We start from the raw sequence: 27,095 nt of genomic DNA, 5'->3' as shown, positions 1-27,095 counted from the left end.
AAATGGAAGGTGACATGTCTTTTTGGGAACTGGAGGATCCGAGTTCCCACACACAATGTGTACATGCCCTTCCTCACCCTGACCATCACCTTGCCCGGAGCCTTGGTGGCTCCGGCTCTGTTCAGCCCCCACATCAGGCTTTTCTTTCCGTAGCAGTGGTGAAAACCAGTCAAAATCTGCAACCTTGGGTGCAGATTTCCCTTCCTCAGCACTGGAGCTTACTTCCTCGGCATTTCAGCCTGAAGTAGAAGAGGTAGGATTTATCGTAGGAATGCAAAGCGCTCGCGAAGCACGAAGCCACCGCCTTGTCGCATAGGCAGGTCTCTCTCTCGCACCAGCTCTGCTCATTACCTGCAGGGGAAAAAACACAGTGCTCTGCGGTGGCTTTTCCAGCTGGCATCGGCGAGGGGGTCCCCTCGGAGCACCCCTGATGCCTGGAGCTGCCCAGGGGAAGCGCATGAAGAAACATGTCCTTGTGCTTGTCCTCTCCAGCCCGCCCGCGTCCCTTGCAATGCCCATTTATTTATCGTACACTGCGTCCTCCCGTATGCACCCGGCCAGGCATCAGCCTGGTTTCACCCCCGGGTTGGATACCCTGCTCCGGGGCTGGGGTGCCGTGGGGAGCGGTGCCGGGTGCCCACCTCCGTGGGACCCCCCGCTGGGCGGTACTCACTGCAGACGATGTCTCCGCTGGCGACGCCAAAGTGGTAGGGGGTTATCAGGGGTCTGCACTTGCCCTCTCGCAGCTTCCTGTAGCAGCAGTCGTGGGCATGGCAGCACCTGCGGGGGACAGCACGTCAAATTGCCGCCCCCAAACCCTCCCTCGCCATGCTTGGAAGGTAAAGGAAGGTCCAGCCTCGAATTTCAGGTGGCTGGGAGGAGGAGATGACAAAGCGGCAGCAAGACGTGGCTGGGGAACAGCACAAACCCCCCTCTCAGAGCACACCAGCGCTGGAAGGCTGCCAGCAAGGAGCTTTTTAGGGACCCCCCGCACACCCTCCACTGGGGCGGCAAGTGGCGATGCTTTTCCAGGTACTCACCGATCGGTGGAGTCCACCGGGGTCCCTCTGCCCCCGATGCCGCAGAAACAGCCGTACCAGCTGTAGGAGAGCAGGGCGCTTTTCCCCGTGGCCGACTTGATCATCCGCTCCAGCTCCAAAACGCTGCCGCGAGCCGGCAGCAGCCCTGCGGAGGGGCAGAGGGAGGGCTCGCGCCGCTGCGGAGCGAGGAGGCAGGCAGCACTCCCCGCGCCTCGCGCCAGGCAGAGGACTTAAATAAGTGTGGTGTTGCTGGAAATACATGCTTTAGGCATGTGAACTATGAGAAACCCCCCAAAAGCCCCTCAGGATGATGTCTGGTTTCTGCAGCTGACCGCTTCGGTCTGGCAGAACCTTGCATCCTGCACGCTTGCATCCTGCAGCCGGCGATGCCACGCTGCCAGGCTCAGCCGTGGGCTTGGCACAGGCAGGAGAGCAGGGCGCGACAGGCTCCAGGGCCTCTTAAATATGGATCTCAGCATCCCAAAGCCTCCCCGTCACAAAGAGCTCCAGGACTACAGCTGTGCTACATGAAGCATTAGAGAGAAACTGCAAAATGTAAACAAAAACCTGAATCGTGCACAAAGGCTCTGGGTTTGTACATCTTTTTTGCCATGCAGACGAGATCCCAGCCTGGCCCGGTGAAACCGGGGCACTTACCGCAAGCCAAGAGCACGGCAAGGAGGAAATTCTTCATCCTCGGGCTGGCCCTGGAGGAGGAAACAGCAACGGTGGGTGACGAGCAGCACCCCAGGGGCAGGAGAGGTGCTGTCCCCACGCCTGCGCTGAGGGCACGGAGCCGGTCGGGTGCACCCTGGCAGCACCACGCGGTGACATTAGTGACACCGTGGATATACAGCATTGTGAAGGTAACACCGTGCCCGAGTGCACGTGGCTGACGCCCAATGGGGCCTTTTGACTCCGTTTTTGGGATGCGGCACTTGGCAGGGATGTGTACAGGGACACAGCGACACAGCGGTTGTCCTGCCTGGGGGGGATGAAGCTCCCACCGCCGCCCCCCACGCTGTCTGATGAAACAAGAGGGCAATAAAATCCCCCGTCTCCTTACCCCGCCTGGACTTTGCAGCTCCGAGACTGCCGGCTTAGCAGGTTCGCTTTATATAGATGGCGAGGTCCACCCCCTCCTCTATCTGTGCTGACGGCGCTAGTCGTGGCACAGCAGGTCTCGCCGAGTGGCCTCTCGGTAAAGGAGAAGGTTCCCATCCTTCACCTTTAGGAGAAACATGAGTTTCCCCGCAGCGGTGTGCGGCCGGCCGCCACACACCCTCCGTCACCTCGCTTCTGCTTGTTGGCTGGGCACGAAGCTGTCTCCATCTCGGGCTGATGCGGCTTCTGGATGAGGGCAGTCGAGGTCTCAGCCGTGGTTTTAAAAGTTGCGGGATTCTGTGGCTGGAGAAATGGGACAGAAGCAATTTATGCTCAGGAGGGGCAGAGCTGGCACCGCTGAGGTGGCTGCATCCTTGTTCCAGCTGCAGAGGCGGCTCTTTGGCCTCGGGCATCATCTCAGGCGGGTGCTTGGTTTTGCCAGCTCGCACCCTGCAACCTCAGAGAAGGCTTCTCTTGGGTCTTCCCCTTGCAGTTGCCCCCTCAAATCCATGTCTGCATCCAAACCTGGCCGCGCCGAATGGCAAGGGGAGGGCAAAGGGAGGACGGTGAATGCCGCGGTCTCCTTTTGTGGGTCTGTAGTTCTCCTGTCCTGCCCTCAGGGCACGGGAGGCTCTGGGAGTGCATGAGCAAGGGGTCTGTGAAATTAAATCATCAGCAGAGAAGGCTGGAAACGCCATGGAAACCCAACTGGAATGCTTTTTTCAATACAGTTTCTTTAATCACCATAACTGAGACATGATACAAAGACACAAGGGAGGCAGAAAACTGGAGGAGATAAGAAACAAAAGCTGCTATCTCCCCTGCAAAACCGTGGGGCAAACACACACACAATGCACGGTATCAGGCATGTATGCAGGGCTCCACCCTCAATAACTAACCACATTTCTCAGGAAGGGAAACTGGGGGGGGGTGTGGATTGTAAGAAAGTGGCTCAGGGGTCTGCATTCAAACCCCTTGTTGAATTTCTTGAGAGCCGCCAGAGCTGCTCGCTGGAAGGGACGTCACCTCCCGGCTGTCCTCCAAGGCTGGCAGAGATGCCTGTCACGGGGCTTTTCTGCCCTCTAACCTTTTATTTCCTGCTGCCAAGTGGCATAACAAGCCATCCAAGCCCAATAAGGAAAGGATGGGGAGCAACAGCTGCCTCCCCGCTCAGGCGTGCCGAGTCGCTTACCCACTCGCCATCTGCGCAAGAAACCATCTCGAAATGCCACGGTGGCAACCGATGGGCATCGTGCCGGCACCCAAACCCCCTGCTTTCCCCAGCTGAATTTTAAAACTATGGCATCCCTGATGATTAAATATCCGCTTCCCAGCTCATCCACATAAAATCTCAATTACAGAAGATTTTCCCCGTTGTGGTGTTCGTTATCTGCGCCGCTCGTGCTCGCGTGCTTTGGCATTGCAGGTCCTCGCCCTTTGGGGAGGGTTTGCTGCTGCGTTGGGGCTGATGGGGAGGGATGGCCCTGATCTCTTGGGTTTTCCTGCAGAGTTTGGCTAAACCTGCGTGAAAGGTGCCGTCCAGGGGCCTAAACGGAGACCAGAGGGCTGGGATGACACAGACTGGGGATCTACAGGTGGCTTTAACCAAATCTCCTCATTTTAAGCCCTCCCTCTCCACAGAGGATCTCAGGAGGGCGAGCATGCGAAGCGAAACCTTCTCTTCAATCGAGCCACAAACCCAAGGGCTTACAAACCACCCGTGGAAGTTATTATGCCATTGGAAATATGAAACTTTTCAGCCTTCCTATGGAGCAAACAAAAAGGGGTATCAGCCCGCACATCTGTTTGTTCAGGGCCGTATTGAAATGTAAATCCACCCAGTGCTTTGATCTGCCAAGCGTCTCTTCCATGCGAAGCAGACATCGCTGAATGTCGTCCACATGAGCTGATATGCAAATATTTTCTTACCTTTTTAGTGTGCGGGTACACCTTGATCTTCCCCCACCCACAGGGTGGGGATCTCTGATTTGACGGTGGATAAGTTATCTGAAGTTATTTATTGCTCATTTCTTGCTGCCTTTGGTGGGCATCTGTTAGTGGGAGAAGCATCTGGTTAACCAGAAGCGGGTTTAAAAAGGGATTAACGGGGAGAGATGGAAATGTCAGCGTTACGTGGTGCGTTCCCACAGTGAGAACTGATTCAGGGGTGGTTTATAGCCCCGGGGGATCAGGAGTTGCCCTCCCTGTCAGCGCAGTGCCAGCCTTGCAGGCTGCAGCTCTCCCAGCACGAAGCAAGCTTGAAAGTCCCTCAGAGGAGTTGTTTCAGGTCCCCAGATGTTCTTGTGCCTAATGTGTAATTTTTTAGAGGTGTTCTGACTGAAAGTAATGAATTTGGTGTTTATTTGTGTGGTTTTATTTGGTGGTCGCTCGGGTGAAGCTGCTCAATCACACCATCGTGGAATTCATGTCATGTCATGGGGTTAACACCTCATCCCGTTGCTCCCCTTTTGCTGCTTTTGCTCTGGTGAGGGTCTAACTCTGTATTTCTAACCTTTACGAGTTAAAAAGTTAAAAAAAGGCTTTTGGTATTCAAGCGGGGTGACAACGGCGCAGTTTTGCTGTGAGCGGGATGGGGGAAAGGAGAGCTGCTGTGGGAGGGACGGGGACAACCTCGGTACTGCGCTCCCCTATGGGGTTTGGAGCAGCCGTTTGGGACTGTGCCCTGTTGTCACCCGCCACCTCCTTGCGTCCCTCAGGGCAAAGCCTCCGGCCCCAGGCGAGGTGCTGGAGCTGTTCACCCCACACCGCCTCCCGTCCCAGCGCAGAGCCCGCACAGGGGCCCGGCGGCCCAGGTACGTCCCTCCCGTCTGCACCAGCGTGTTGTGGCCGTCCCCCGGCCGGGGTCTGTTCCCCGGGCCCGGACTGGGACATCATGCATAGTGCAGTGGGTGACCGTGGGCTGGGGGGTCGGGCTCAAAGGGTCATAGTCAAAGGGGTTACATCGGGCTGGCAGCCAGTCGCTAGCGGGGTTCCGCAGGGACCCACCTTGGGGCCGGTACTCTTTAATGTCTTCATAAATGACTCGGACGCAGGACTAGAAGGAATGCTAATTAAGTTTGCTGATGACACAAAATTGAGAGGAGCTGTTGACACTCTCGAGGGCAGAGAGGTCTGGACAGATTAGATCTAGACAATCACCAAGGTTATGAACTTTAATGAGGGCAAGTGCCAGGTTTTGCCCCTGGGGCGCGGCAGCCCTGGCTGCCCAGACAGCCTGGGGCGCGAGGGGCTGGGGAGCAGCTCTGCAGGGACCGGGGGGCTCTGGCCGACGGCAAGTTGAACCCGAGCCCCCGGCGTGCCCTGGCACCAACAGGGCCAGCCGTGCCCCGGGGGGCACCGAGCCCTGCATCGCAGCCGGGCGAGGGGGGGATTGTCCCGCTCTGCCCCGCGCTGGGGCGGCCTCACCCCGAGCGCTGTGGGCAGGGTTGGGCGCCGCAGGACATGGAGGGTATAAAGCTACTGGAGAGTGTCCCGAGGGGGCCGCGGAGTTGGGGAAGGGTTTAGAGGGGAAACCGTACGAGGAGCGGCTGGAGTCCCTGGGTTTGTTCAGCTGGAGAAGGGGGGGCTGAGGGGAGCCCTTCTCGCTCTCTGCAGCTGCCTGAGAGGGGCTGGAGTGAGGGGGGGGCTGGTCCCTGCTCCCAAGTCACCAGTGACAGGACGAGAGGACACGGCCTCAAGCTGCATCAGGGGAGGTTTAGGTTGGAGATTGGGAACAATTTCTTCACCAAAAGTGTTGTCAGGCCCTGGCACAGGCTGCCCAGAGGGGGGGGGAGTCACCGTCCCTGGGGGGGTTCAGATAACATGTAGACGTGGCACCTGGGGACGTGGTTGAGGAGACATGGTAGTGTTGGGGTGGGGGATGGACTTGATGATCCTAGAGGCCTTTTCCAACCTTCGCGATTCCATGATTCTCCATCCCTCAGACCCGCACTGGAGCACCGCAGCCATCCCTGGGCTCATCCCACAGGCCGCTGCCGTGCTGGGGCAGCCAGGCCGGGCAGCCCACCTCGTCCGCGCCCCACCGCGCCCCGGGACCCCGGGGGCAAGGCGGGAGGAGGCGGGGACGAACACACCGAGCGGGACGCCGACCCTCGGGTCGCCACACGGCGGCTGGAGGACCACCGCCGGCGGCGCTCCGGGCAGGTCGTCTCTGTGGTTGTGGGGGCGGGGTCCGTCGCGCGACCGGAAGTGGGGCGGTCGCCGTGGTAACGCGGTTGTGTTTGTCGGCGGGCGCGGGCGGCCCGAGGCGGCAGGTGAGGGGCCGGGGCGGGCTGGGTTATCGGGCCCGGGGTGTGCTGTGGGGTTGTGCAGTTCGGTTATGGGGCCTAGGGCCGGGCTGTGGGGCCAGGACTAGACTCGGCTGTGGGGCTGGCGCCGGCCTGTGGCACTGAGGGCTCTGCTGGGGAGCTGGGCTGTGCTGTGGGGCTGGGGCTGTGCTGTAGGGCCGGGGGCTGGGGCTGCCTGCCCTCCCAGCCCTGGGGTCGCAGTGCTTTGGGCCCCCTGTGGGCACAGCCCTCCCTGACCACAGGTCCCCACACCAATCCCTCACCCAGGCATCCGAATGTAAAACACGCTGTATTTAAAACAGCTCCTCACGGTTCACCTCTAATATATACTGTGCTGAAGCGGTACGGAGGGTCAGGAGGGTCCTGCCGTGGCTTCTGGCAGTTTCATTGTTTTGGGGTCTTTATTCTTCAAAGGGGTAGTATAACTGGTGATATCTGGTAAGTGCTCTGACGCGCTTGGAAGTTCCTCTTTAGAGGATGCCCAGCTACAGGTTGTTGCCTTGGAGTTTATTTGTTAGAGGCAGTAAATGAAAGGCAGACTGCCCTCCCTCCCACAGGCTCCTAGGAACCTCCGGTGTCACCTGGGTGGCGTGTCCCTGTCGGTAGCTCTGCTCGAGGCTTGCAGAGGGACAGATATCTCTGTCCCCAAGCGGCTTTGTACCGGGGCTGGTCAGGGTGTGCCTGTGTGCCGGGACTCTGCCTGGGCTTCGCTCGGCATTGGTGTGCTGAACGTTTCCATTTCACGGCAGTGGAGGAGACACCAAGCGTTGAATAATGCATCGCTGGCAAAAGGTTGTGGAACAACCACAGTGGCTGTTCCCTTGTCTTTGATTCTTTGTTTTGGGGTGACGAGCAGCAGGCAAGTCCAGCTTTATCATTACTGGAGAATGCCAAGCAGTCAAAGTTGACATTTCTTTTTCCCCCTTGATAAATCCTGCTATGCAAACCACAGAAAAGGAAAAAGAGGTGTGTGACCTCATCACACTTCTCCAAAATGTTGTTGTGAGGATGTGGCCTAGTTGTCTGAGCTTTTGGGCTTTGTCCTGGTAAAGCATGAGTGGTTTCAGTGCAGCTTAAGTTGGGGAACACGCATCAGAACGTGGCTTCATCTTTAATGGAGGTTAATATCGGTCTCTGTTAAGCGGCTTTTGGTCACAGGAAAAGTCGTAATGGGTTTCTGTGTATTGAATCAGACATATTCAATCTCAAAGGTCTTCAGAGATTTTTAAAAAGCAAAGTGCAGTCAGTCTTACCCAAAAGTCCATGACGGGAGCTTAATCTTTCACTGCAGGAACATTGAAAAGGGCAGATCTGTGCTTTGAAGTTCACTCATCTCCCATTGTCACTGAGTTTCTAGCTTCAGAAAAAAAATGTTTCTGTTCTGTTCATCAAAAACTTTTTCCTACGTTGGGAAGGGCACAACTTCCCGATGCTCTGGGTCAACTCAAAGCAATTCCTGACAAAGCCAGCACCTCTAAATACCTGTATCCCACTATCTCTGACTCAGCCATTACTGAACCATAGGCTCGCTGCCTGCCTACACGGTGATACAATGGATTTATTGCTATTGTTAGCTGACATGCAGCACAAAAGTGGGAGCTGTGGGGACATGAGCTTCTCTAGAATCTTTCTGGCCGATTCCTGTAACTTTTCCCTCTGCTACCCCGTCCGCAGGTGCCTTGAGAAGCAATGGCCACAGCGGCTTTTCTGAACTTAGCACTGTCTCACCACTACTTCCCTTCGAGCACAGCAGCCCCGTTCTCCTGTACAACCGCCATCGACATGCATGTTGCCAGGCCAAAATCCGCCAAGGGACGCACGAGGCCGAGCTTCAATTACTCTCAGAACATGGAAACCTGTCCTTGCCGAGTGCCGCCTTCCCCACCACTGGCAGCTCCCCATGAATTAGTGAACAGCCAGAGAGCGTCGCCCACAAAACCGCCATTCCCGTCTGGCCAGGTGTCTCCTGAGGAAATCCCGGAGCTCCTGCAGCAAGTGCCTTTGAGGACCTCCTCTTCCCTGAACAAGTACAGGGTGCTCCCCTCCATCGGCTGGAAGGGCGTAGGGAGCGGCACTGTGGAAGCGGTGGCTGAACAGACCGACCGGCTGACAGTGAGCAGGGAGCGGGAGGACACTCCGAAAATCAAAACTTTTCCTGGAGAACAAGGATCTGCCAGCGTGTTGTCAGAAAACGATGTCTTGGATGAAGAGAGCTCACACGTGCAATGTCCTCCTGAAGAGCTGGGGAGGAAGATGAGACAAGAGAACCCTTTGACATCAACTTTAAGTTTGGAAGAGCCACCGAAAGAAGAGCCGCGATTGCTGCTCGCCATTCGATCTCCCTCTGGTCAGAGATTTGAGCATCACTTCAAGCCCACCGACAGTCTCCAGATGGTCCTTGCTGTGGTAGAGCAGAAAATGTCGGCCAAATACAAACGCTGCAGTGTTGAAACGGTGGAGGTGCCCCGAAGGAGTTTCTCTGACCTTACGAGGTCCCTCCGCGAGTGTGGGATTCTCCACAAGTCCCTGCTGTGCATCCAACAGACAGAGCACCACGAGGCAGATCTTTAGGTGCCCAGAGAGGCCGCTGCGCTGCTCCGGGCTATTCTGCTGAGGGGGGTGCATTACTTCCTCCAAAAACCTGAAATTCTGGTATCTCTTGGGCCTGCTTCTTCATCTTGCCGTCTTCCAAACACTCCCCTTGAAGCAGACTTATGTAGACGTGTCCAAATAGCTTTTCAGGTGTGTTGAAATGCTACGTAAATAGCATCTTTTTTCACGTGTGCCATCACAAATTGCTTCCTAGTGCCACCAACTCTTGACCTTTTTGGTTTTCTGAAATTGCCAATGTTCTTCTCTGCAGACTGAAGTTTCTGAGACCTCTCACCTTGGCCTGTTTCCAAACTTCAGGAAGGTACCACTTCCCAGAGTGGATCCAGATGCAGAGGCACCTATCTGGGGGGGTAGAAAGGAACTGGTTTACTCTGGAGGACCATCTTCAGTAGGTTCTCATCATCCTAAACATCTCAAGAGTGACTGAAAGGGATCAAACCCCAAAACCATCTGGAAATAACAGTAAAATGGATTATTGTGAAGTATTAAATTGCAAGACTGATGGCAATGTACCTGTGAGGGCTCAGCCCTTTCTGGGTAACCTCAGCGCAGCTTTTATGACCACGTCATTGGTGAGCAGCAGGCTTGTCTACTTAGTTTTCCTTCTCTCATTCAACTCGTGTGATCCATAGGTAAGAAGAGACGTAGAGTTAAGATGTTACAAAATAGTTCCATTTAACACCTTTACACTAAGTCCAAGAAACCAAGTGCTGCTTTGAGAGTTTTTAAATAAAAATGTATTCATTGGATTTGACTGAGGAGTTGGCTCAGGCAGTACTGTGTTTTACTAAACCAATATTTAAAAAAGGCTGGTTAAAATGTGGCAGGTTTTAGATAAAGACAACGTGCTTGTGCTAAAAAAGAGTCTTCTAGGTTTCTAATGGAAATTCTTGTGGTTCAAAGGCAGTCATTCAACTCGCCCAAAAAATGGACCACATTCCATGCAGCTGAGCGAGTTTCAATATTTTGCAGTGAAACAGCCATGTTTTAAGCTCAGCATAATTGCCAAAGCACCTCAGAGCAGTAACAGCAGTGGAAAGCTGAGCCTGGTGTCGACTGAGAGCATATCAGCTCCTTCCAAAGCAAGTGTTCAGGCTCCAGCAGCTTCATAAAAGTGGAACCTGGTGACACCCACTGCTGTGGGCGATGGCGAGCGCGCGGTAGCAGTCCTGGTGCCTTCAGAGGAACCAGACTTGTGAAACGCAGGGATGCTTTTAGTCAAACCTCAGTGGGGCGCAAAGTCCTTCACTTAAGGGTTCAGGAACCATTTTCTGTGTTTAAGTCAGCCTTAAGCAGTTAATTCCCTTTTGATTTTGTGTGTACTGTTACTTCTGCATTTCAGTGTTTTCATGCTGTGTGGTAGTACAATCAATAAAACCTTTTAGGTTGAAACTTGAACTTTAAATGATTTCTGTGAACTGGAGGCTTAGTGTTGCATCTCCTTCTAAATGAGACATGCCATTAATTTAATGGCAAATACCTTGGGAACTTTCCAAATCAGACTTTGGCTGGTCAGCTGCCGTCCCCACCACCTCGCACATGCCTTCCCAGAGTTTGTACCTCTGTCCTGTATTAAATACAAGCTGGCAGCGAAGGAGGAAGCAGCCCTTTGGATCCATGACTGCCCGCTAACGCCCAGAGACATGGTGGCCACCGCACAGGCGTGCAGAGGCCGCTTTAGGCAAGAAGGGAAGAAAGCAGCCTGGCGCACAGCAGGCAGCCCTTCCCCTGCTGGAGCACAGTCCTCCTCAACACCTCCGTGTAAGGTACGGCTGGATGAGTTTGGTCCTCTCACAAACTCACCCATGCAACGGCCTCTCCAAGGATGTGCGTTGTAATTAGTTCCTTTTCTAAAGGCCTACATCAAGTCTTGATCTAGGCGAGCGCAGGGCAGGGAAACAACCTCTTTTCTCCCCCAGTTCTCCTTCCTTTCCCTTCAAAAGGCTTCTGGGGATGCAGGCAACGTCTTGGCAGCAACTCTGCTGCGGCGCAAGCAGCGCGACGGGGGAACAACAGTAGTTATCTGCTCTTGTTTATTGTGTGGTATCATTGAACAAGCTTCCCTGTGGAAGTTCTTAAAAAGAACTGCAGAAATTCAGCATTAAATCAGGTGATGTGCAGTCTGTCACAGGCTGCTTTGAGAAGGTCAGAAACAGAAAACTCATCAGGGCTCCTGGCTCAGAACGTCCTTACCTAAGGCTTTTAAACAACCAAAAAAAGTATCCAAGCAAGAAATAAGCAGAGGCATCCTTCAGTAGGTGTTCTTTATTCCAATTAAAAGTACATTAGAAACAGCACACAGGACCAGCAGCAGCGTTCATGACAATTCAACCCGATACTCTGCTGTCATGAGGTCATTCAGCTGTACTATTAAAGTAGGTGATTGAAACAAGTCTTCCACTCGACACGCAAGCACTCACTCACCTGCCACTTTAAATAGGTTTCCAACAGAATAAAAATAGATACACCCCAGAATACAAAAAGTTTAATTTTAACAGGTTTTTTTTCTTCACTAAAGCCTTTATACAAATTGATAAAAGGGTGCACAATTTCCTAAAATTTTAGGTACATTTTAAATGAGCCTTTTTTTACTTGGTAAAAGGATCCATGTTCCTGTCTTTGAACAGAATATGATGGCCAAAATTGCAAAGAAAATTCCTAGTTAAATTTACAATTTATACATTTGTTTTGAAGTGATTCCTGCACCGAGTAGCAGGCCGATGGCTGCTCACGCATGTCCCATTTTCCCCAAAAAGAGCCATGCACCCTAAGTTCTAGTTCAGGAGCCTCCTGGAAACCAGGCTGGGGGGGGAGGAACAGCCCAAAGGCTTTCAGCTGTACCATACGGGTCGAAGCCTGAGCACAGAGTTGCAAATCATTCCCCCTCTCCAGCAAGGATCCCCCTGGGGCGAGGGACTGATGACCTGTTTTGCACTACGAGCACAATGAAAGTGGAGCGCTTCCCGTCCGCAATTTGGCTGAGCAATTTAACTCAAAAAGTCTGGTACTGAAACATACTGTAACAGGTAAATTTGGTGTTCTAAAGGTATTCTTTTTGGTCAATACAAGTTACCATGATTTTTTTTTTTCATTTATTCCTATAACTGATCGGTGAAGCCCAGCAGTTCTGTACGTTATTCACCCGGAGCTTCACAGCAGCATCTTAGAACTGGCACCACCTGCCTAAAGGTGACCAACCCCCACTCCAACAGTCATTAGCATTTTATGGAGGTGAATTTATTCAGAAAATTAATTAGTACAGTTCCCTCCATACTGCCCCTCCCTCCCCACCCCACCCCCCTACACCTCGGCAAGGTTCAACGCTTCGGCTGAACTTCTCGAGTACGTAGTTAAGCGCTGTCACCACCGCACTGCTTTACGTATAGTGGCCATTCTAACAAATCAAGGGACAAATGAAAAGAAAATACTGCCCAGCAAAAGCAACACGGCACCTGTGTTTGCGAGTATGAGCTACCAGAGACATCCTCAGGACAATTTACGTAAGGAAAAGCAGGGCAAATCCATCAGGAAGCCAGAAATGAGTTTGAAAGAGCTCAGGGGAGCGCCAAAGAGAATGACATCCTCTTTTGTACAAGTTGAGTTTTTAGCCAAAAACCAGCTGCCTTGTTTGTTTGGTTGTTTTTTTTTGTTGTTGTTGGTTTTTTTTTTTTTCTCCTTATGTCCACTATATATTTGACTGTTGAATTTTAACTGATCAGGTTAATGCTGAACCTTCTTCCAATTAAAGGCAATAAAGCTTTTGGTTTTTTTTAATTTTGTTTTTGATAATTACATACCGCCCACTTTTTGGCAAGTATATTTCTTAGAATTCCAAAGATCTTCCCATTTTAAGGCTAAACTAAGAAATGTTAAAAGCTTCTGTAAACATTTTCTCTTCCTCCCCATAGTTGCACAATTTGAAGTCCAACTGCAATTTTTAAAATGAGGTAATTTTTGTGTACTCATATCTTAAAGAGTCCTTTTCAGGACGAGCTGAGAGGCGTGCCAATCTGAATGCTGATCCAATTGTAGTGGGAGAGCTTCCACAGCAGGGTACACACCAGTTCCAGCAGCTGCACTTCAGTTAGTTATCTTCTCAATTTCATCCAAGTCGTCAGTATCCAATTTGTTTATCTTTTTGTCTGGGAAAAACGAGAAATAAGTCAGATTTTGTAACGACAGAGAAGGGAAAGCTGCTTTCTTTAGCTGGTCTGGAAGCGTTCAGATTTATCCATGAAAAGTTCAGTCACGTTTTAAAACAACAACATAAAGCTTTTCTTCTTTTACCAAAGGCCCATCTGGGTACCCAAATGTTACCCATCCCTGGAACATCCATTTCAAGGACTATCCAGGTAGTGAGCAGACAGACAGCTTGATTTATTTCCTATCCCACGCCTAAGTAACATTACATGAAACACAGCTGATGTGCTCTCCTGCGGTCAGTTTATGGCTCAGTAAGTGTATGCTCAGTATCCAGCTTGTCAAAATTCCATGGAGATAACATCTAATTTTAGAGAAAGAAGAAAGCCTGAGGGTACGTACTGAAATGTTCCTGGATTCTGTTGAGAATATTCATGCTGTGCTTGCTGTCCACCATGTTAATAGCCAGTCCTCGCTTGCCAAAGCGACCTGTACGTCCGATCCGGTGCAGGTAAGTCTCATTATCTGGATTTCCATCCTTATCCACAGGAAGGTCAAAATTGATAACAACAGAGACCTGCTCTACATCGATCCCTGATAAAAAGAAAGCATCAGGTTACACAACTACATTAAAACCATTTTATAGCAGGGACAGCCTCTTCTGCATCCACCTTGGTTACCCAACAGCAGAATTTCCAACAGCTTTCAGAGAGCTGCTGCGCGGCTGCCTGCCTCCACATCAAGCGAGGAGTTGAAAGACAGTCTCAAACTCCGAAATGGATCTTTTCTGCAATATCCTTATGGGGCACTTTGAAATAAAACCCATCTAGCTGTTGCACCAGAGAATCCCACTGAAGTGGCTAACAGAAAACCAGTTGGAGCTGCTCAGCTTTATCCAGGACTCGGGTATTTTGGGAACTCCTCCCTCCTCTCCAAAGCAGTAAAACCCTCGATTTTCCCCCCCAAGTACCATGTTGTCTTAACTGTTCTAGTATATCAAATTGCAACACAAATTTCTATCAGAGTTTGGTACCTTTCAGATTTCCATATTCCAGAACATGTTTATTTTAAACACTGGGGGTCAGCAGCACAAGCCGGGCTTGGCGCCAGCAGCATAACATCATCACAGGATGGACTTTTTCATCTCAAGCTGCACGAGGCCTACACGGGATCCTGTGTTTGCCCACAGGCATCGTTATATGCGCGGGCACAGTCAGCAGCCCAAGAAGCCCAGGAATTACTTTAAGGACCCTCATCTCTCCAGACCAGAACACCTGAGGATATGAATTCTTTCCGCAAGCCGGCCAGCGGTATCTTATCCTGGGAAACGCTGCTTCTGCCCCTCCCCGGCCCTGCTCTGCCATGCCCTACCTCTGGCACAGACGTTTGTGGTCACCAGCACCTTTTCTTTGCCCTCTCGGAAACGCTCGATCACCGCGGCTCTCTGTTCCACCATCATCTCCCCGCTGAGCAATGCCACCTGATGGCCTTCCTTCGAGAGCTCTGCCGCCAGCCAGCTGGCCGTCTTCCGAGTCTGAAACGCAAAGCCAGGCCCATCTTTGGGAGGAAGTTTTAATGCTGCAAAGCAGGAACAAACCTCTCTGGGGTTGACTGGGAGCTCGTTTTTTATATCTCAAAAGGAAACAGCTACGCCCACCCCCATCCCCACTACAAACCATGCTCCCAGCTCTTGTATCAGAAACAGGAAAGTGGGCATCTGTCGCCACAGGAACCCTTGTTTAAGAGAAATACAAGGCTTTTTTCCTTTGTGCTCTGCTCCTCAGCTTTCACTCTGAGGGATTACATATGTATGCTAAAAACTCACGAGCATTGTCAAGAAAACAAAACTACTCTGCTTGGAAAATGGCAGGCTTTGAGCTGAATGCGGTTGTGGAATCCAACAGGGGCTCTACAAAGTCTTGAACTGAGCAGTTTCCAATTATGATGGTTTTTTGAGCTCCGATTATGTCTGGTATTGTCACATCTCGACACAGCATAAAAGCAAACTGCTACAGCAGACTCCAAATACAGGTTTTATCTTGTCTGAGCCAGCTTTACGTGGCTGTTCTGGTGCTGTCAGCACTGTTTTGTTTTTTTCTATGAGTTATGGTGGCTTCCAGAAAAAAAGAAGTCTCAGGCTGATTCACAGGGAGACCCCAAAGGTATATCATCAATTACCTGAGGGAAATTGAGTCCCAGGAAAAGTAATATATCGGCTGCAGAACTACAAGACTTCCTCATCCCTCATTCTGCCCTTTTTTTACCTGTTTTCCAACCTCAGGGTTTGGGATTTTTTCACTAGTACTGTTTTGGAAAACTGTGCGTTACCCTGATCTTTGCTTCAGAGGTCTTCAGGAATAAAAACTACCTGGATGGACAAACCCAGAGAAACAAACCAGCTTGTGCTATCACAGCTCTCAGGATTTCACTCAGAGGGAGCCAGAAAAGAGCAATCCACATTCTTGGTTTCTTTCTAAAAAGCATCCCTGGCCAGGTTTTTAGCCATAGCAGACATTAACGGGGTCGTTGGGACTAACGTTCCCTGAAAGGACTCACATGGCAGAAGATCATGGCCTGGGCAATGGTGATAGCGCCGTAGATATTACAGAGAGCCTGGAACTTCTCATCTCTGTTATTGCACAGAACGTAATACTGCTTAATAGTGTCCAGCGTCTCCTCCTCTCGCTTCAGTTTGATGATGTTTGGGTCAGGAACAACTTTTTGAGCAAACTTCCACACAGAATCCTCAAAAGTGGCTGAAAACAGAAGCATCTGGCAGTCCCTGGGGAGCATTCTGCAAGAGAGTGCAAAATGGTCAGGGCTCCCACGCAGCACTGTCGCCCCCGACAGCCTGATGGGATTAATGCTACGGGCAAAGCAGAACAATCACCTCAGAACCAGTTATTTCAGTGGCTGGAAAGACTAATGCTAGTCTTACCAACACCTGATCGTTCCCTCACGGACCAGTGGCATCCAGACTTGCATTCTTAAAAATGAATAAACCCTGCTCCAGGGACAGGCTTTTTATTCTGTAAGAAAATGAAACTGCTTGTCATCCCCTGACATTCTGCCTCTATTAACCATCTGGATTAGACCTAAATATAAAATTTTAATCTTGTTGCTTTATTGGTGAAGACACTGGTCAAGACATCCTGCTGTCCCTACGTTACAATATAGCTATAATGGAAAGAAACAAAGAATCACCTCGAGGAACGAGTCCTACCTCTGAATGCGGATGCTCTGGTCCTGATGGCCCTGGGTTGCAATCATGACGTCAGCCTCATCCAAGACAAACACTTTGATTTTCTTGGGATCTATGAACTTCAGTTTGGAACACCAGTCCAGGACGGTGCCCGGCGTGCCGATTACGATCTGCTCGGAGATCTTCTGACCCCTCTCCACTGCCGAGACAGAAAGGAAGGCTTTCATAAGGTGGCTGTGCAGACAGCGAAACACTGTGTCCCTCTCCCAACTGGCCCATTTCACCATCTGACTGCTCTGTTGGCGTTTCACCTTACTCACATTTATTGCCTCGGACAGCATAGGCAAGTTTCAGCTCCGGATAAAACTTTCCCATTTGTTCAATCACTTTTCCTGTTTGAAGCGCCAGCTCGTACGTTGGGGAAAGGCACAAGCACTGGAGGGACAGAAGGATAACGTGTTTGAGACGACCAACATCCTGGGCAATGCTATCGCCCTTGCTTTTTAAAATCCTTATTGTTGAGGTTTTCCTGAAGAGGAACATGTGAGCAGCCGAACGGTTTGTGACAGCTGTCAGTTTTGCCTCCTGAAACCAGGGCAATGAGTTGATACGATACAGTCACCTCGCTGCCGGCTTTCTGCATTCAGGTCTGCTCCTCAGAACCGAGAGTGTGGATACTCTGCTGGGGACATATGTGGACAGTAGTGACAAGGAACCTTACACCTACAGTTAGACTAAGAACAGCATTTTTTAAGGAAAGAATTCTAGCTTTGCTAACCCTGCTCAACTATCTCATGAGGAAACTGCATTTTAAAAAGCCCCTTTCTTGGCATTTCTGCTCTCGTCTCAGATATCTTCTCTTCCATCCTAAATTCCACTTACTTAATCCTCTTCAGCCTGCAATATTTATCTGATTTAATTTCTCCCAGAATTATGTCCCCCTGACTTAACTCCCCACAGAGCAATGGCATCCTGAGTGACGCAAAGGAGGGACCGAAAGGAACGAGCTGTTAGTAATATCCACGTCTTCTGCATTAAAGGTATTTTGACAGATCCCCGAATTGCCAGCCCCTGCTGAGCACTTTACGTCAATGGCATCGCAGAGATGGGTTGATTGAGCTATGAATTTACTATCAATAGTCTTAACAGAACCCAGCCTCTTCACTAGGTGGCACTGCACCACCACGAAACCTCCTGAAACAGCCACGTCCCAGACACTTTACCTGTGGATATTTGTTCCCAGGTTCCACACGACTGAGCATGGCCAGGACAAAGGCAGCCGTCTTGCCTGTACCGGACTGAGATTGTGCGATCAAGTTCTGTGGGCTGCAGACACACAGCAGACATGAGCTCAACAAGACGAACCGCTGGGACAATGTATTCATGGGGTTGAACGATAATGAAAACACGAGTGGTGTTTCAATACCTTTAGGATCGGTGTCTAGCTCCACCAGCTATGCTCCACAGGGCAGGAGTTAGTTTCTGCCCTCACCAACACTCTTGTTCAGCACAAGTGACCTCTTTATTATGGAGGTTTGGAAGGAAAACTGCGATTATCTGGCAGTTCCTTTCCGTTTTGGAAAAGAATTCTGGGCACAAATCGGGACACGGGAAGTTCCACCTGAACATGAGGACAAACCCCTTCCCTGTGCGGGTGCCAGAGCAGGGGCACAGGCTGCCCAGAGGGGCTGTGGGGTCCCTTCCCTGGAGACATTCACCCCCTGCCTGGACGCGGCCCTGTGCCCCTGCTCTGGGGGTGCCTGCTCACGCAGGGGGTGGGACGGGATGAGCTCCAGAGGGCCCTTCCAACCCTTACCAGTCTGGGATTCTGCACATCTCCTCCAAGTGTCTTAACACTTCACTCAGGGGTGCAGAGAGGAAAACCAGCCACACAGGCCACACAGCACCTCAACTACGCCCCCACCCACAGGATTTCTGGAGCTATGTTCCATAAGAACCATATTATTTCTCCCCTAGACTGACTAGGAAAATCGGATTGGCCTCGGCCGAACACCGTGGCACCGCGTGTTCAGTACCAGCCCTAGGAAAAGGACAAATCCAGGGCTGCTGTCACATCGTTTGTGACCACAGAAACACTGTGGGCATGGGAAGCCTCTCACCATGGTCCGGACAGCTCCCCCACCACCATCCTCCCCTCCAAAGCTCAGTAATAGTACGATAAATCTTTCAAATCCTTCCTATACTGGAAGGGAGTAGAAAGTATGGGTACATACGGTTCAGCAAGCATCATGGGCAGGGCATTCTCTTGTATCTTAGATGGTCTGTTGAAGCCCATGGCATAGACTCCTTGCAGGAGCTGTGGTTTCCTGAAAACAGAGTTTTTATACCGTGACCTATTCAAGTGCTTTGGTTTTCATTTGTGTACAAAAAGGTGAGGAAAAAACCCCTTTGCAACCAGACCTAGAGCTGCCGCTTTCTGTGTGCCTGCTATAATCGCACCGGTGAAGCAACTTTGATCGGTACCTGGAAGCTACAACAGGTGACAGCAGGAAGTTTGGAAAGGAAGCTTTGCAAAACGCCCTTGATTTAGTAGGTCAGCCTGCACACCTGCACAGCTACATGGAAAACCTTGTGACACAGCTCTAAGGCTAGGGCTGAGCAGCTTTCCAGACAATCCTGGAATCTCAGAGCAGAAAGCATTAATCCTGTCTCTTAGGCCAATCCTTTTTCCTCAGTGATGCCTAATCTCGGCACCACAATCGTCACTCCTTGAAAACTCAGAGTGACACCAGTACACGAGGAACAGAATGAAGTGTAAAGTCGTGAAATAATTGCAGGGACCTGAGGAATTTCTCCTCCTGGAGAAATTAATGCATCATGGCCTAGACAAGTGGTCTGTGCAGTGGGTGGGGAATTGGCTGACAGGCCGCACCCGAAGGGTGGTGGTAAATAGCTCTTTTTCAAACTGGCAACTTGTCACAAGTGGAGTCCCCCAGGAATCAATATTGGGTCCAATGTTATTCAACATCTTCATAAGCAATCTGGATAACGGCATCCAGTGTAGCCTGATGAAGTTTGCGGATGACACCAAACTGAGTGGGGAAGTAGACACTCCACAAGGGAGAGCTGCTCTGCAGGAAGATCGGGCTGGCTGGAAGAGTGGGCCAGCAGGAACCTTATGAAGTTCAACAAGGACAAGATCATGCACCTGGGAAAACATAATGCGGGAAAGCAGCACAGCCTGGGATCCACCTGGCTGGAGAGCAGCTCTGTGGGAAGGGACCTGGGGGGCCTGGTGGGGGAAGCTCAACATGAGCGAACAGTGGCTGCTGCGGCCAAGGAGGCCAACGGGATGCTGGGCTGCATCAAAAAGGGCATCGCCAGCAGAGAGAAAGAAGTCATCATCCCTCTCTACTCAGTGCTTGTCAGGCCACACCTGGAGCACTGTGTGCAGTTCTGGTCCCCACTATACAAAAAGGATGTGGCCAGGCTGGAAGGGGCCCAGAGAAGGGCCACCAGGATGATCAAAGGACTGGGAAGCTGCCATACGAGGACGGGCTGGGAGAGCTGGGTTGTTCAGCCTTGAGAAAAGGAGGCTCAGAGGGGATCTCATCCCCATGTACCGGTACTTAAGGGGTAGCTACAAAGAAGACGGAGACTCCCTTTTTACACGGAGTCCCATGGAGAGGACAAGGGGGGATGGACACAAGTTGCTCTTGGGGAGATTCCGATTGGACACGAGAGGGACATTTTTCACAGTGAGGACAGTCACCATTGGAATAATCTCCCCAGGGAAGGGGTTGACTCGGCCACGCTGGACACCGTCAAGAGTCGTCTGGACAGGGTGCTGGGCCGTCTTGTCTAGGCTGTGCTCTGCCTAGAAAGGTTGGGCTAGATGATCCCTGAGGTCCCTTCCAACCTGGCATTCTGTGATTCTGTGTGATTCTTTGACCTCAGTATATCATGATGGATTCTGTAACCCAAACCGACATCTCAACACCAGAGCGGCACCGGCTGAGCGCACAAAAATGGTTGATAAACTTAGTTCGTCGTGCCTGCGCCTGGTGATCCATGGTTATAACGCAGCACACAAACCTGAGCGACACCACTAGCTGTCAAATGCCCATCAACTGCTTTTCCTCCTGGGAGCTGTCTCAGCAGACACTGTATAGACAAGGAGATCCAAGAACAACCTAAAACTTGGGTTTTGGTGCTAGCAAACCCTTAGCTGATGACCTCCAGGTACTCAATGGAGTGCTCTTAGTGGTCCTCAGAAGTAAGGGCTTTCCTTTCAAAGCAGGTTACAGGTTTCCTGCCCACCACTTCCTGCCGTTAAGAACTTCCTATTCAGCACAACATGCTTTTTAAAAATCGTATATTACTTTCAGACAATGGCTGGAACAAAAGCTCTTTGAAAATGTAACCTTGTGCCGCTCGGAAGCAAGGACGTGCAAAGCCCAACTCTGCCACAGTTGCCAAGGATACACCAAGTCATAACAAAATAAAGACTCAATTAGTCTGGCTGCCCCCATCATTAACTCACTTGGATCATGTGGCTATTGAAAGATGGGAATTAGTCTAACAGGCACTACAGGACCTCAGCTTTTTTTGTAGACGTTCAACCACTAACACGAACAAAGCGAAACGACATCCTGACATTTCACGGGGAGAAGTCTCATCGGCTGTGATTTCCCCATGGAGCTTGCGAAAGAGCAACAAAACCAAGATCATCAATATAAGCAACAACAATCCCAACAGGACAGCCTCTTTAGCACATTAAAAAAAAAAAGATATAAATCCATCACGCCTTAAATATAGCTATCGTCATTTGAAAGCCCCACTGGTAAAGGCTTTCAATAGGAAGGGTCAGAAAATACTAACACCAGTAGTCTCTCCAGTACATAAATCCAATATCACTGGCAGAGAAAAGATAAGCTTTTCCCTTTGTATTATTCACTGCTGCTGCTGGACCTTCACAAATAACTGTCAGAGAACAGGAACAGAAGATGGTTGTGTTCATTACTCCTGCCAATAAAACAAATCTGTTCCCCAAAACACCGCCATGCTGCTGGAACACCTGCTCCGAGCATCCCCACGTTTGCTGGAGAACCGGCAGCAAAATAACGACCCCTTGACAGAGAAAAGGTCTCACTTTGCAATTCACACAACGCCTGTGACAGCGGCTGTGGAAGGACGGCCCTCCCTCCTCTGTTCCCCGCGTCCAGCCTGTTGTGGGCGAGCTCCCCTGGGCGTTTGAAGACCCAAAACCATATGTTAAAATTCAGGCTAGTGTTGCTAGAGCCAACTGCAGAAACCAGTGCTAGCTCTACGCCAGCCAGGACTTAAAATGAGCTCGTTTCAGACTGAAGCCTTCGCAAGGCACCAAGAGAAAATAATTCTCCTTGCATTTAAATAATACAATAACCAATATGCTAATTTACTCGTGACAAATCTGCAGTAACTTGAAACAGAAACCCATGCACTTTTAAGCGGTATTTCCAAGAGAGACAGGAAATCTAGCAGGACTTACAGTCGCAGTTCCTCAAAAGACTTCACGGAGTAGAGAGGCGACGTGGGATCCCTCTGCAGCACCTCCACTTGGTTCGTTGTGTCAACCAAGTTACTGCGAATTAGCTTGTTCAGCAAGGACTGAGCAGCTCTGTCCTCTGTTGAAAAAGGAGGTAGAAAAAAATATGTAAATCACAACCTGTTTGAGGTGTCGCTCCCACTGAAACACTGCACTACTGAGCCACTTAAGAAGGACAAGATGCAGCCAAATACTGAAATTCTCTTCTACGGGGCAACGTCATAAAAAAAGCCCAAACTTCCTGAAGGAGACATCTATCAAGATATCCCAGAGATTCACATTTAATATCCAGGATGACAAACCAAAGCGAGTGCTGTTTTAAGGGGGACCTTAATGGATACAGAACTCCGCTTATTTAAGATATTACAGCTTAGCTCTAACCAGGGGCCAGACAGGGTTAAAAGCCTCACTATTACCTGACATGGGGGCAGAGGCCTTTTAGGGTTGTTTTTTCCTCTTTTTAAGGCAAGTTTGTGGACAAACGGTACTTTGAAAGATTCCAGGGCCGAAACGCAGCAAGGGCTGAGGATATGTGAGATCAAAACGGAAGGTTCAGCTGCTGCACTTTGGGGTTTCGCTAATAAATCTGTTTCCTAAAGCCACTTTCTGAAGGGTTTAGAGCCGTTACCCACCTCTGAACAGCCATTTCATAAACGCAACATGTTGGTTGCTACGGCAATTCCAGCTCCAGGTTATCCAACTGCTCCTGTATCCAGTCCTGCCTTTGAGGATACTGCTATCCCCTTATTTCTTTCTCTCCACTCTAATCCAGGAGTCTCCCAAGTTATTACAGGACCCAATGGCTTTAAAAGTATTATGGAGGAAGGACATGTCTTACAATTAAGTCCTTGGGGCAGGATACAAGATCATCCATCCTGAGACATAAGGCAGACTTACTTTAAGTATATATGAAATTAACCTCTTTTCAACATTCCTCGCCAAAGCTTTTTTCAAGAAGACACTCACCCTTCTCCTCATCCTCCGTCTTCTCTGCATTGTCATCCGCCTTGACAACAGCACCTAAATCAAAACGGACGGGTTTTGGGGCCGGTGCGAGGTCAGGCAGCCCACACCCAGAGTTTTAGGGTTTGAATATTACAGGAAAAGCTACAGAACAGCCCATTTTCCTGACGAGAGCCCCGCTTTTCCTGACGAAACCCAAGTTACGGATTGCTCTGTGTGGTCAAACTGAAGTTTATCAGCCACGCCAACAGATTTTGCCCGCGCAGCTCCTTGAATACAGCAAAACATGGTTTTAAAAAGTTACCTAGCAGAACAAGCGCGAGAGCCAGGTATTTAGTGTATGCTGCTGTTTAATCTTAGCTTTATGTTTCCTGTTTCTGGAATTTCTTGACTAATTGGGAATTAATGTCGGCAGCACCACTCCGAACCCAACGCAAAAACACCGTGCCCTTTCTAAGGCCACCCGAGCGGCTGTAACTCACCATTGGCATCTGGTTTGGTTTTTTCCTCCTTCAGGTGTAAACTGCTCAACTACAAGTGAGGAAAAACATAAAATCGGAGTCATTCCAAGGCTACCGTACCTAGGGTTTGCTGCTGACCAGCAAAACCTGAGCTTTCATCAAGGCTTCCAGATTTACTGCTGGCTAAAACTATTGCACAGGCCCCAGCAAAAACCTGTGCTCGAAAGCAAACAAGATGCAGTCTGCAAGATTAAATTGATTTCAAGACTTTTAAGACAAAAATGACTTCTTTCATAAGCTGTAACGACGACACAGAGAAGGGGTTTGTTTCCTGCCCCTGCATTGCCGCTCCCCAACAGCTCTGCTGACAATAAATGGGAGAAAAATTTACATTCCGGGATGGAAACTCGAGCCAAGCATGAGGTTTGTGTTACCCCCAGAAGTGTTTTGGGGAGAGGTGCCCGAGGGTCTTCCCCAATGTCCAGGGACTGCATTAATGCTCCCCGTGCTAAGGTGCGGCACTTGAGCCACTCAGGAAAATAAAAAACCCAATGCCTCGAGCAAATTTAGATCTTATAAAAAAAAAAAAACCAACAGAGGAAAAGGGATTTTTTTTGGCCTCTGGATGAAGGTTGGTGACCACCTCTGAAGGGGTGCTGCTGATGGGGCTGTGTATGGATGTAGGGTGAGGGGGCAGGACTGGGGCCTCCCTGCCCTTTTGGTACTCAAAAAATGAACTGGGGGAAGTAAAAGAAAAGCGAAAGAAAGGTGGGTTTCTCCCCCTAAAGAAAGGCCGCAGGCCCAGGGAGACCCCGAGGCGGTGCTGCCGGCAAGGGCCCGTCGCGAAGGGGAGGGCAGGGTCCCCCCTGCTCCTCTGACGCACCAGAACAGAAAATGGGGCGAAAAAGGAGGAATTTTTTTTTCGGGCGCTCGCTGTTCTCTGTGAGACGGCGGCGGCGGCGGCGCAGCCCCGGGGCCTCCCCGCGCCTCAGGGCCGTGCCCCGCCGGCGGCCCCCGGGCTCCCCCCCCCCCGCTCCCCGCTCACCGACTCGGCCGCCGCCTCCTGCTCGTCCACGGCCAGGGCCCAGGAGTCGGTGGCCATGTCCGGGCCGGGGGCGCGGGCGGCTGGAGGGCCCTCACCAGCCGCAATGGCGCCGGGCGCGGGAAGGGCGCCTGCGCCGCCCGCCGGCGCCGCCTCTCCGCGCTCCCCCCCCGCCCCCCCGCCGCCACCGCGCTCCGGCCCGCCGGCAACCGCACCCGCCGCCGCGGCGTTCCGGGGGAGCCCGTGCGGGGCGGGGAAGGGGCTGCGGGGCCGCCGTCCCGCCCCCGGCTGGGCTGGGGGCCGCCGGGCGCCCGGCCGGGCCTGCTGCGGGCCCGGGCCCCCGTATGGCGTGGGGCTGGGGGCCAGGGCCTGCCGTGCCGCATGGTGTGAGGTCTGGGCCCCTGTACGGTGTTAGAATGGGGTCCCGGCCCCCTCTATGGTGTGGGGCTGGGGGCCAGGGCCTGCTTTGTTGTGTGGTGTGGGGCGTAGACCCCCGTATGGCATGGGGCTAGAGGCCAAGACCTGCCTTGCTAAGTGGTGTGGGGCCAGACCACCGTATGCTGTGGGGCTGGGGTCCAGGCCCTGCCTCGCTGCATTGTGTGGGGTCCAGGCCCCCATATGGTGTGGGGCTGGAGTCTAGGCCCTGCCTTGGTGCGTGCTGTGGGGTTTGGCCCCCATATGGTGTGGGGCTGGGGTCCAGGGCCTGCTTTGCTGCATTGTGTGGGGCTGGGGTCAGGCCCTGCCTTGGTGCCTGCTGTGGGGTCTGGCCCCCGTATGGTGTGAGAGCGGGGCTTGGGTTTCCTCTGTAATAGATTCCCTTTGGGAGCTGAGGCCAGCGGGAAAACATGCAGAGCTGTGACATTTGAGAGGGAACCGCAGCTCTTTCTGTCTCTGAAATAGAGATGTAGGTGAAAAACAAGGTTGTAGAACGAGTCACGGAGGTGTAGAAGTGGCAGGAACATGGAAAAGTCATTTGCGTCCTGTCTCTCGCTGTAGGGCAAGAGCTGGCTTAGACCCGGTACTAAACCTGTTCTTTAAGGCTCCTGGAATAAAGGCAAGAAAAAGGGAAAGTAGAAAGGAAAGAAGCGTGGGATGGGCCTGCAGGATTTCTTCGCTGGGCTGCTGTTCCCGGTGCAGCGTTTGTGCTTCCTTGAGCCTTATGTGGAAGGAGCATCCCTTGAAGAGGGTCTTAATTTGTGTTTTAATTATATGCGGCAGGACTAGTAAAACAGCCAAGCCTGTAGGCATCAGCCAGAAGTTCCCAAGACGATGGTTACTTCCTTGTCTTGATATTTCCCTGTGCTTTTAATGAAGAGACAGAGCCACTTTGTTTGCTCCCACAGCCTGAAACGCTCCATCTAAGTCGTTACTTCTTTCTGTGTATGAAAAATCTTGTCCACCCGTCACGCAATTTTGCTGATATTGGTACTTTAGCCCGGGCAGGGCTGGGCCCTTCAAACACCCCTCTGTGGTATTTTTGTTCCTTTCCAACTAAAACCCGTGATTACTGAGTATTGCTGTCTGGTGCTTTCCCCCCGTCCATCTAATTCATCTTCAGAGGCAAGACCCCTGTGTCCCTGTGCACGTCAGGATCCCCCCCTGCCCCAGCCGCACGCGTGAACTTTGGGGTCTGGCAGTTTTATTTGTAGAGGTGACATCATGGCTTTTTTCCATGGCAACTCGTCGCAGCGCCCGGGAGGATGCAGAGCACAGGAGCTGAACGCGAGGAGATTTTCAATGGGAACAGAGCATGCAGCTGAAAGCTAGTCTGAGACATTAATTAATTAATTGGGATAAAAATAAAAAGGAACATGGGAAAGACAGGAGTCCTGGAGGCTGATGGTGCTTTAGCTGCAGAGAGAGGGATGCTCGTGCTTCCCAGTGTAATTGTTTTCTTGCAGAGACGCACGCCTCCAATAAAGAGAGATAATTTGGATTAGCCCCATTTTAGAGATGGGAAAATCGAGGCACAGGTTTCCTTCCAGAGGAGAGCTGCCTGTGGTTAGGCAGTGTTGGCTGGAGGCAGATCCTTCCAGCCCTCCTTTCTAAACCTCTACCTTAGCTGCAATGATTTCTTGGGGTTTTCAAGCCTGTGGGGACTGTCAGTGAGGCACAATGACGCTGACCATCGTGGGTGTTTCTGTGTTGGGTCTTCTACGTGAAGGAGGACTTTCCTCCGTCAGCCTCTGGGGCAGAGGTGGGTTCCCAGCGTGTGCGCTCAGCTGCCCGTACAGGGTGCTGGGTTTTGCTGGGGATTCTGCTGTCACATAATTAAATGTGTATTCTTTTAAACATGAAATAGATATTCAGATTAATTTAACAATAAATAAATGCTTAATTCCCTTCATCAGCAGACTTTCCCTGTGCTGTAACTAGAGATCTCAGGAGGGCAGATGTCGCACTGTGGAACTTTATTGGAATTAACTGCGGTCCTCACCCACTGAAGAGGTCGGAGGCTCCTTGTCCGTGTGTGTACCTGCTCAGAGGAGGCAGTAGTCCCTGCTTAGCCCTGTGTTATCCCTTTTTATCATCACCATCTAGCAACAGGGGGATATTTTTTTTTCCCCCAGAGCATTCCAGGATGAGGAAAACTGCATTTGCATACAGAGCAGTGCATGGGGATAATGACAAATGCTCATTGCTCTCCGTCTAGCATGAGATTTGGGTTAGGGTAG

The 27,095-nt window shown here is 51.3% G+C and overlaps 3 protein-coding genes across 3 annotated transcripts; 1 reads left to right on the top strand and 2 right to left on the bottom strand.

The window, feature by feature from the left end:
- Window positions 1-73: 73 nt before the first annotated feature.
- Window positions 74-2,261, bottom strand: LOC135316622 (phospholipase A2, membrane associated-like). Its single transcript, XM_064470577.1, has 5 exons — window positions 2,107-2,261; window positions 1,698-1,747; window positions 1,041-1,185; window positions 674-780; window positions 74-351 (listed from the first exon to the last, which is right to left on the bottom strand). The coding sequence occupies exons 1-5, from the start codon at window positions 2,259-2,261 to the stop codon at window positions 206-208; spliced, it is 603 nt and encodes a 200-aa protein (XP_064326647.1). The 3' UTR covers window positions 74-205.
- A 4,075-nt stretch (window positions 2,262-6,336) lies between these two features.
- UBXN10 (UBX domain protein 10) lies at window positions 6,337-10,482 on the top strand. Its single transcript, XM_064470608.1, has 2 exons — window positions 6,337-6,418; window positions 8,126-10,482. The coding sequence occupies exon 2, from the start codon at window positions 8,141-8,143 to the stop codon at window positions 9,020-9,022; it is 882 nt and encodes a 293-aa protein (XP_064326678.1). The 5' UTR covers window positions 6,337-6,418; window positions 8,126-8,140; the 3' UTR covers window positions 9,023-10,482.
- Window positions 10,483-11,311: 829 nt separating this feature from the next.
- Window positions 11,312-24,579, bottom strand: LOC104041371 (ATP-dependent RNA helicase DDX19B). The gene is made up of 12 exons (XM_064470607.1): window positions 24,424-24,579; window positions 23,400-23,448; window positions 22,921-22,974; window positions 21,898-22,033; window positions 18,641-18,733; window positions 17,630-17,732; window positions 16,727-16,841; window positions 16,428-16,605; window positions 15,761-15,998; window positions 14,576-14,738; window positions 13,607-13,798; window positions 11,312-13,206 (listed from the first exon to the last, which is right to left on the bottom strand). The coding sequence occupies exons 1-12, from the start codon at window positions 24,478-24,480 to the stop codon at window positions 13,145-13,147; spliced, it is 1,440 nt and encodes a 479-aa protein (XP_064326677.1). The 5' UTR covers window positions 24,481-24,579; the 3' UTR covers window positions 11,312-13,144.
- Between the last annotated feature and the right edge of the window lie 2,516 nt (window positions 24,580-27,095).

Source organism: Phalacrocorax carbo, chromosome 20 (genome assembly GCF_963921805.1).
Source record: "Phalacrocorax carbo chromosome 20, bPhaCar2.1, whole genome shotgun sequence".
Lineage (NCBI taxonomy): Eukaryota > Metazoa > Chordata > Aves > Suliformes > Phalacrocoracidae > Phalacrocorax > Phalacrocorax carbo.
This window is presented reverse-complemented; position numbering and strand designations above follow the sequence as displayed.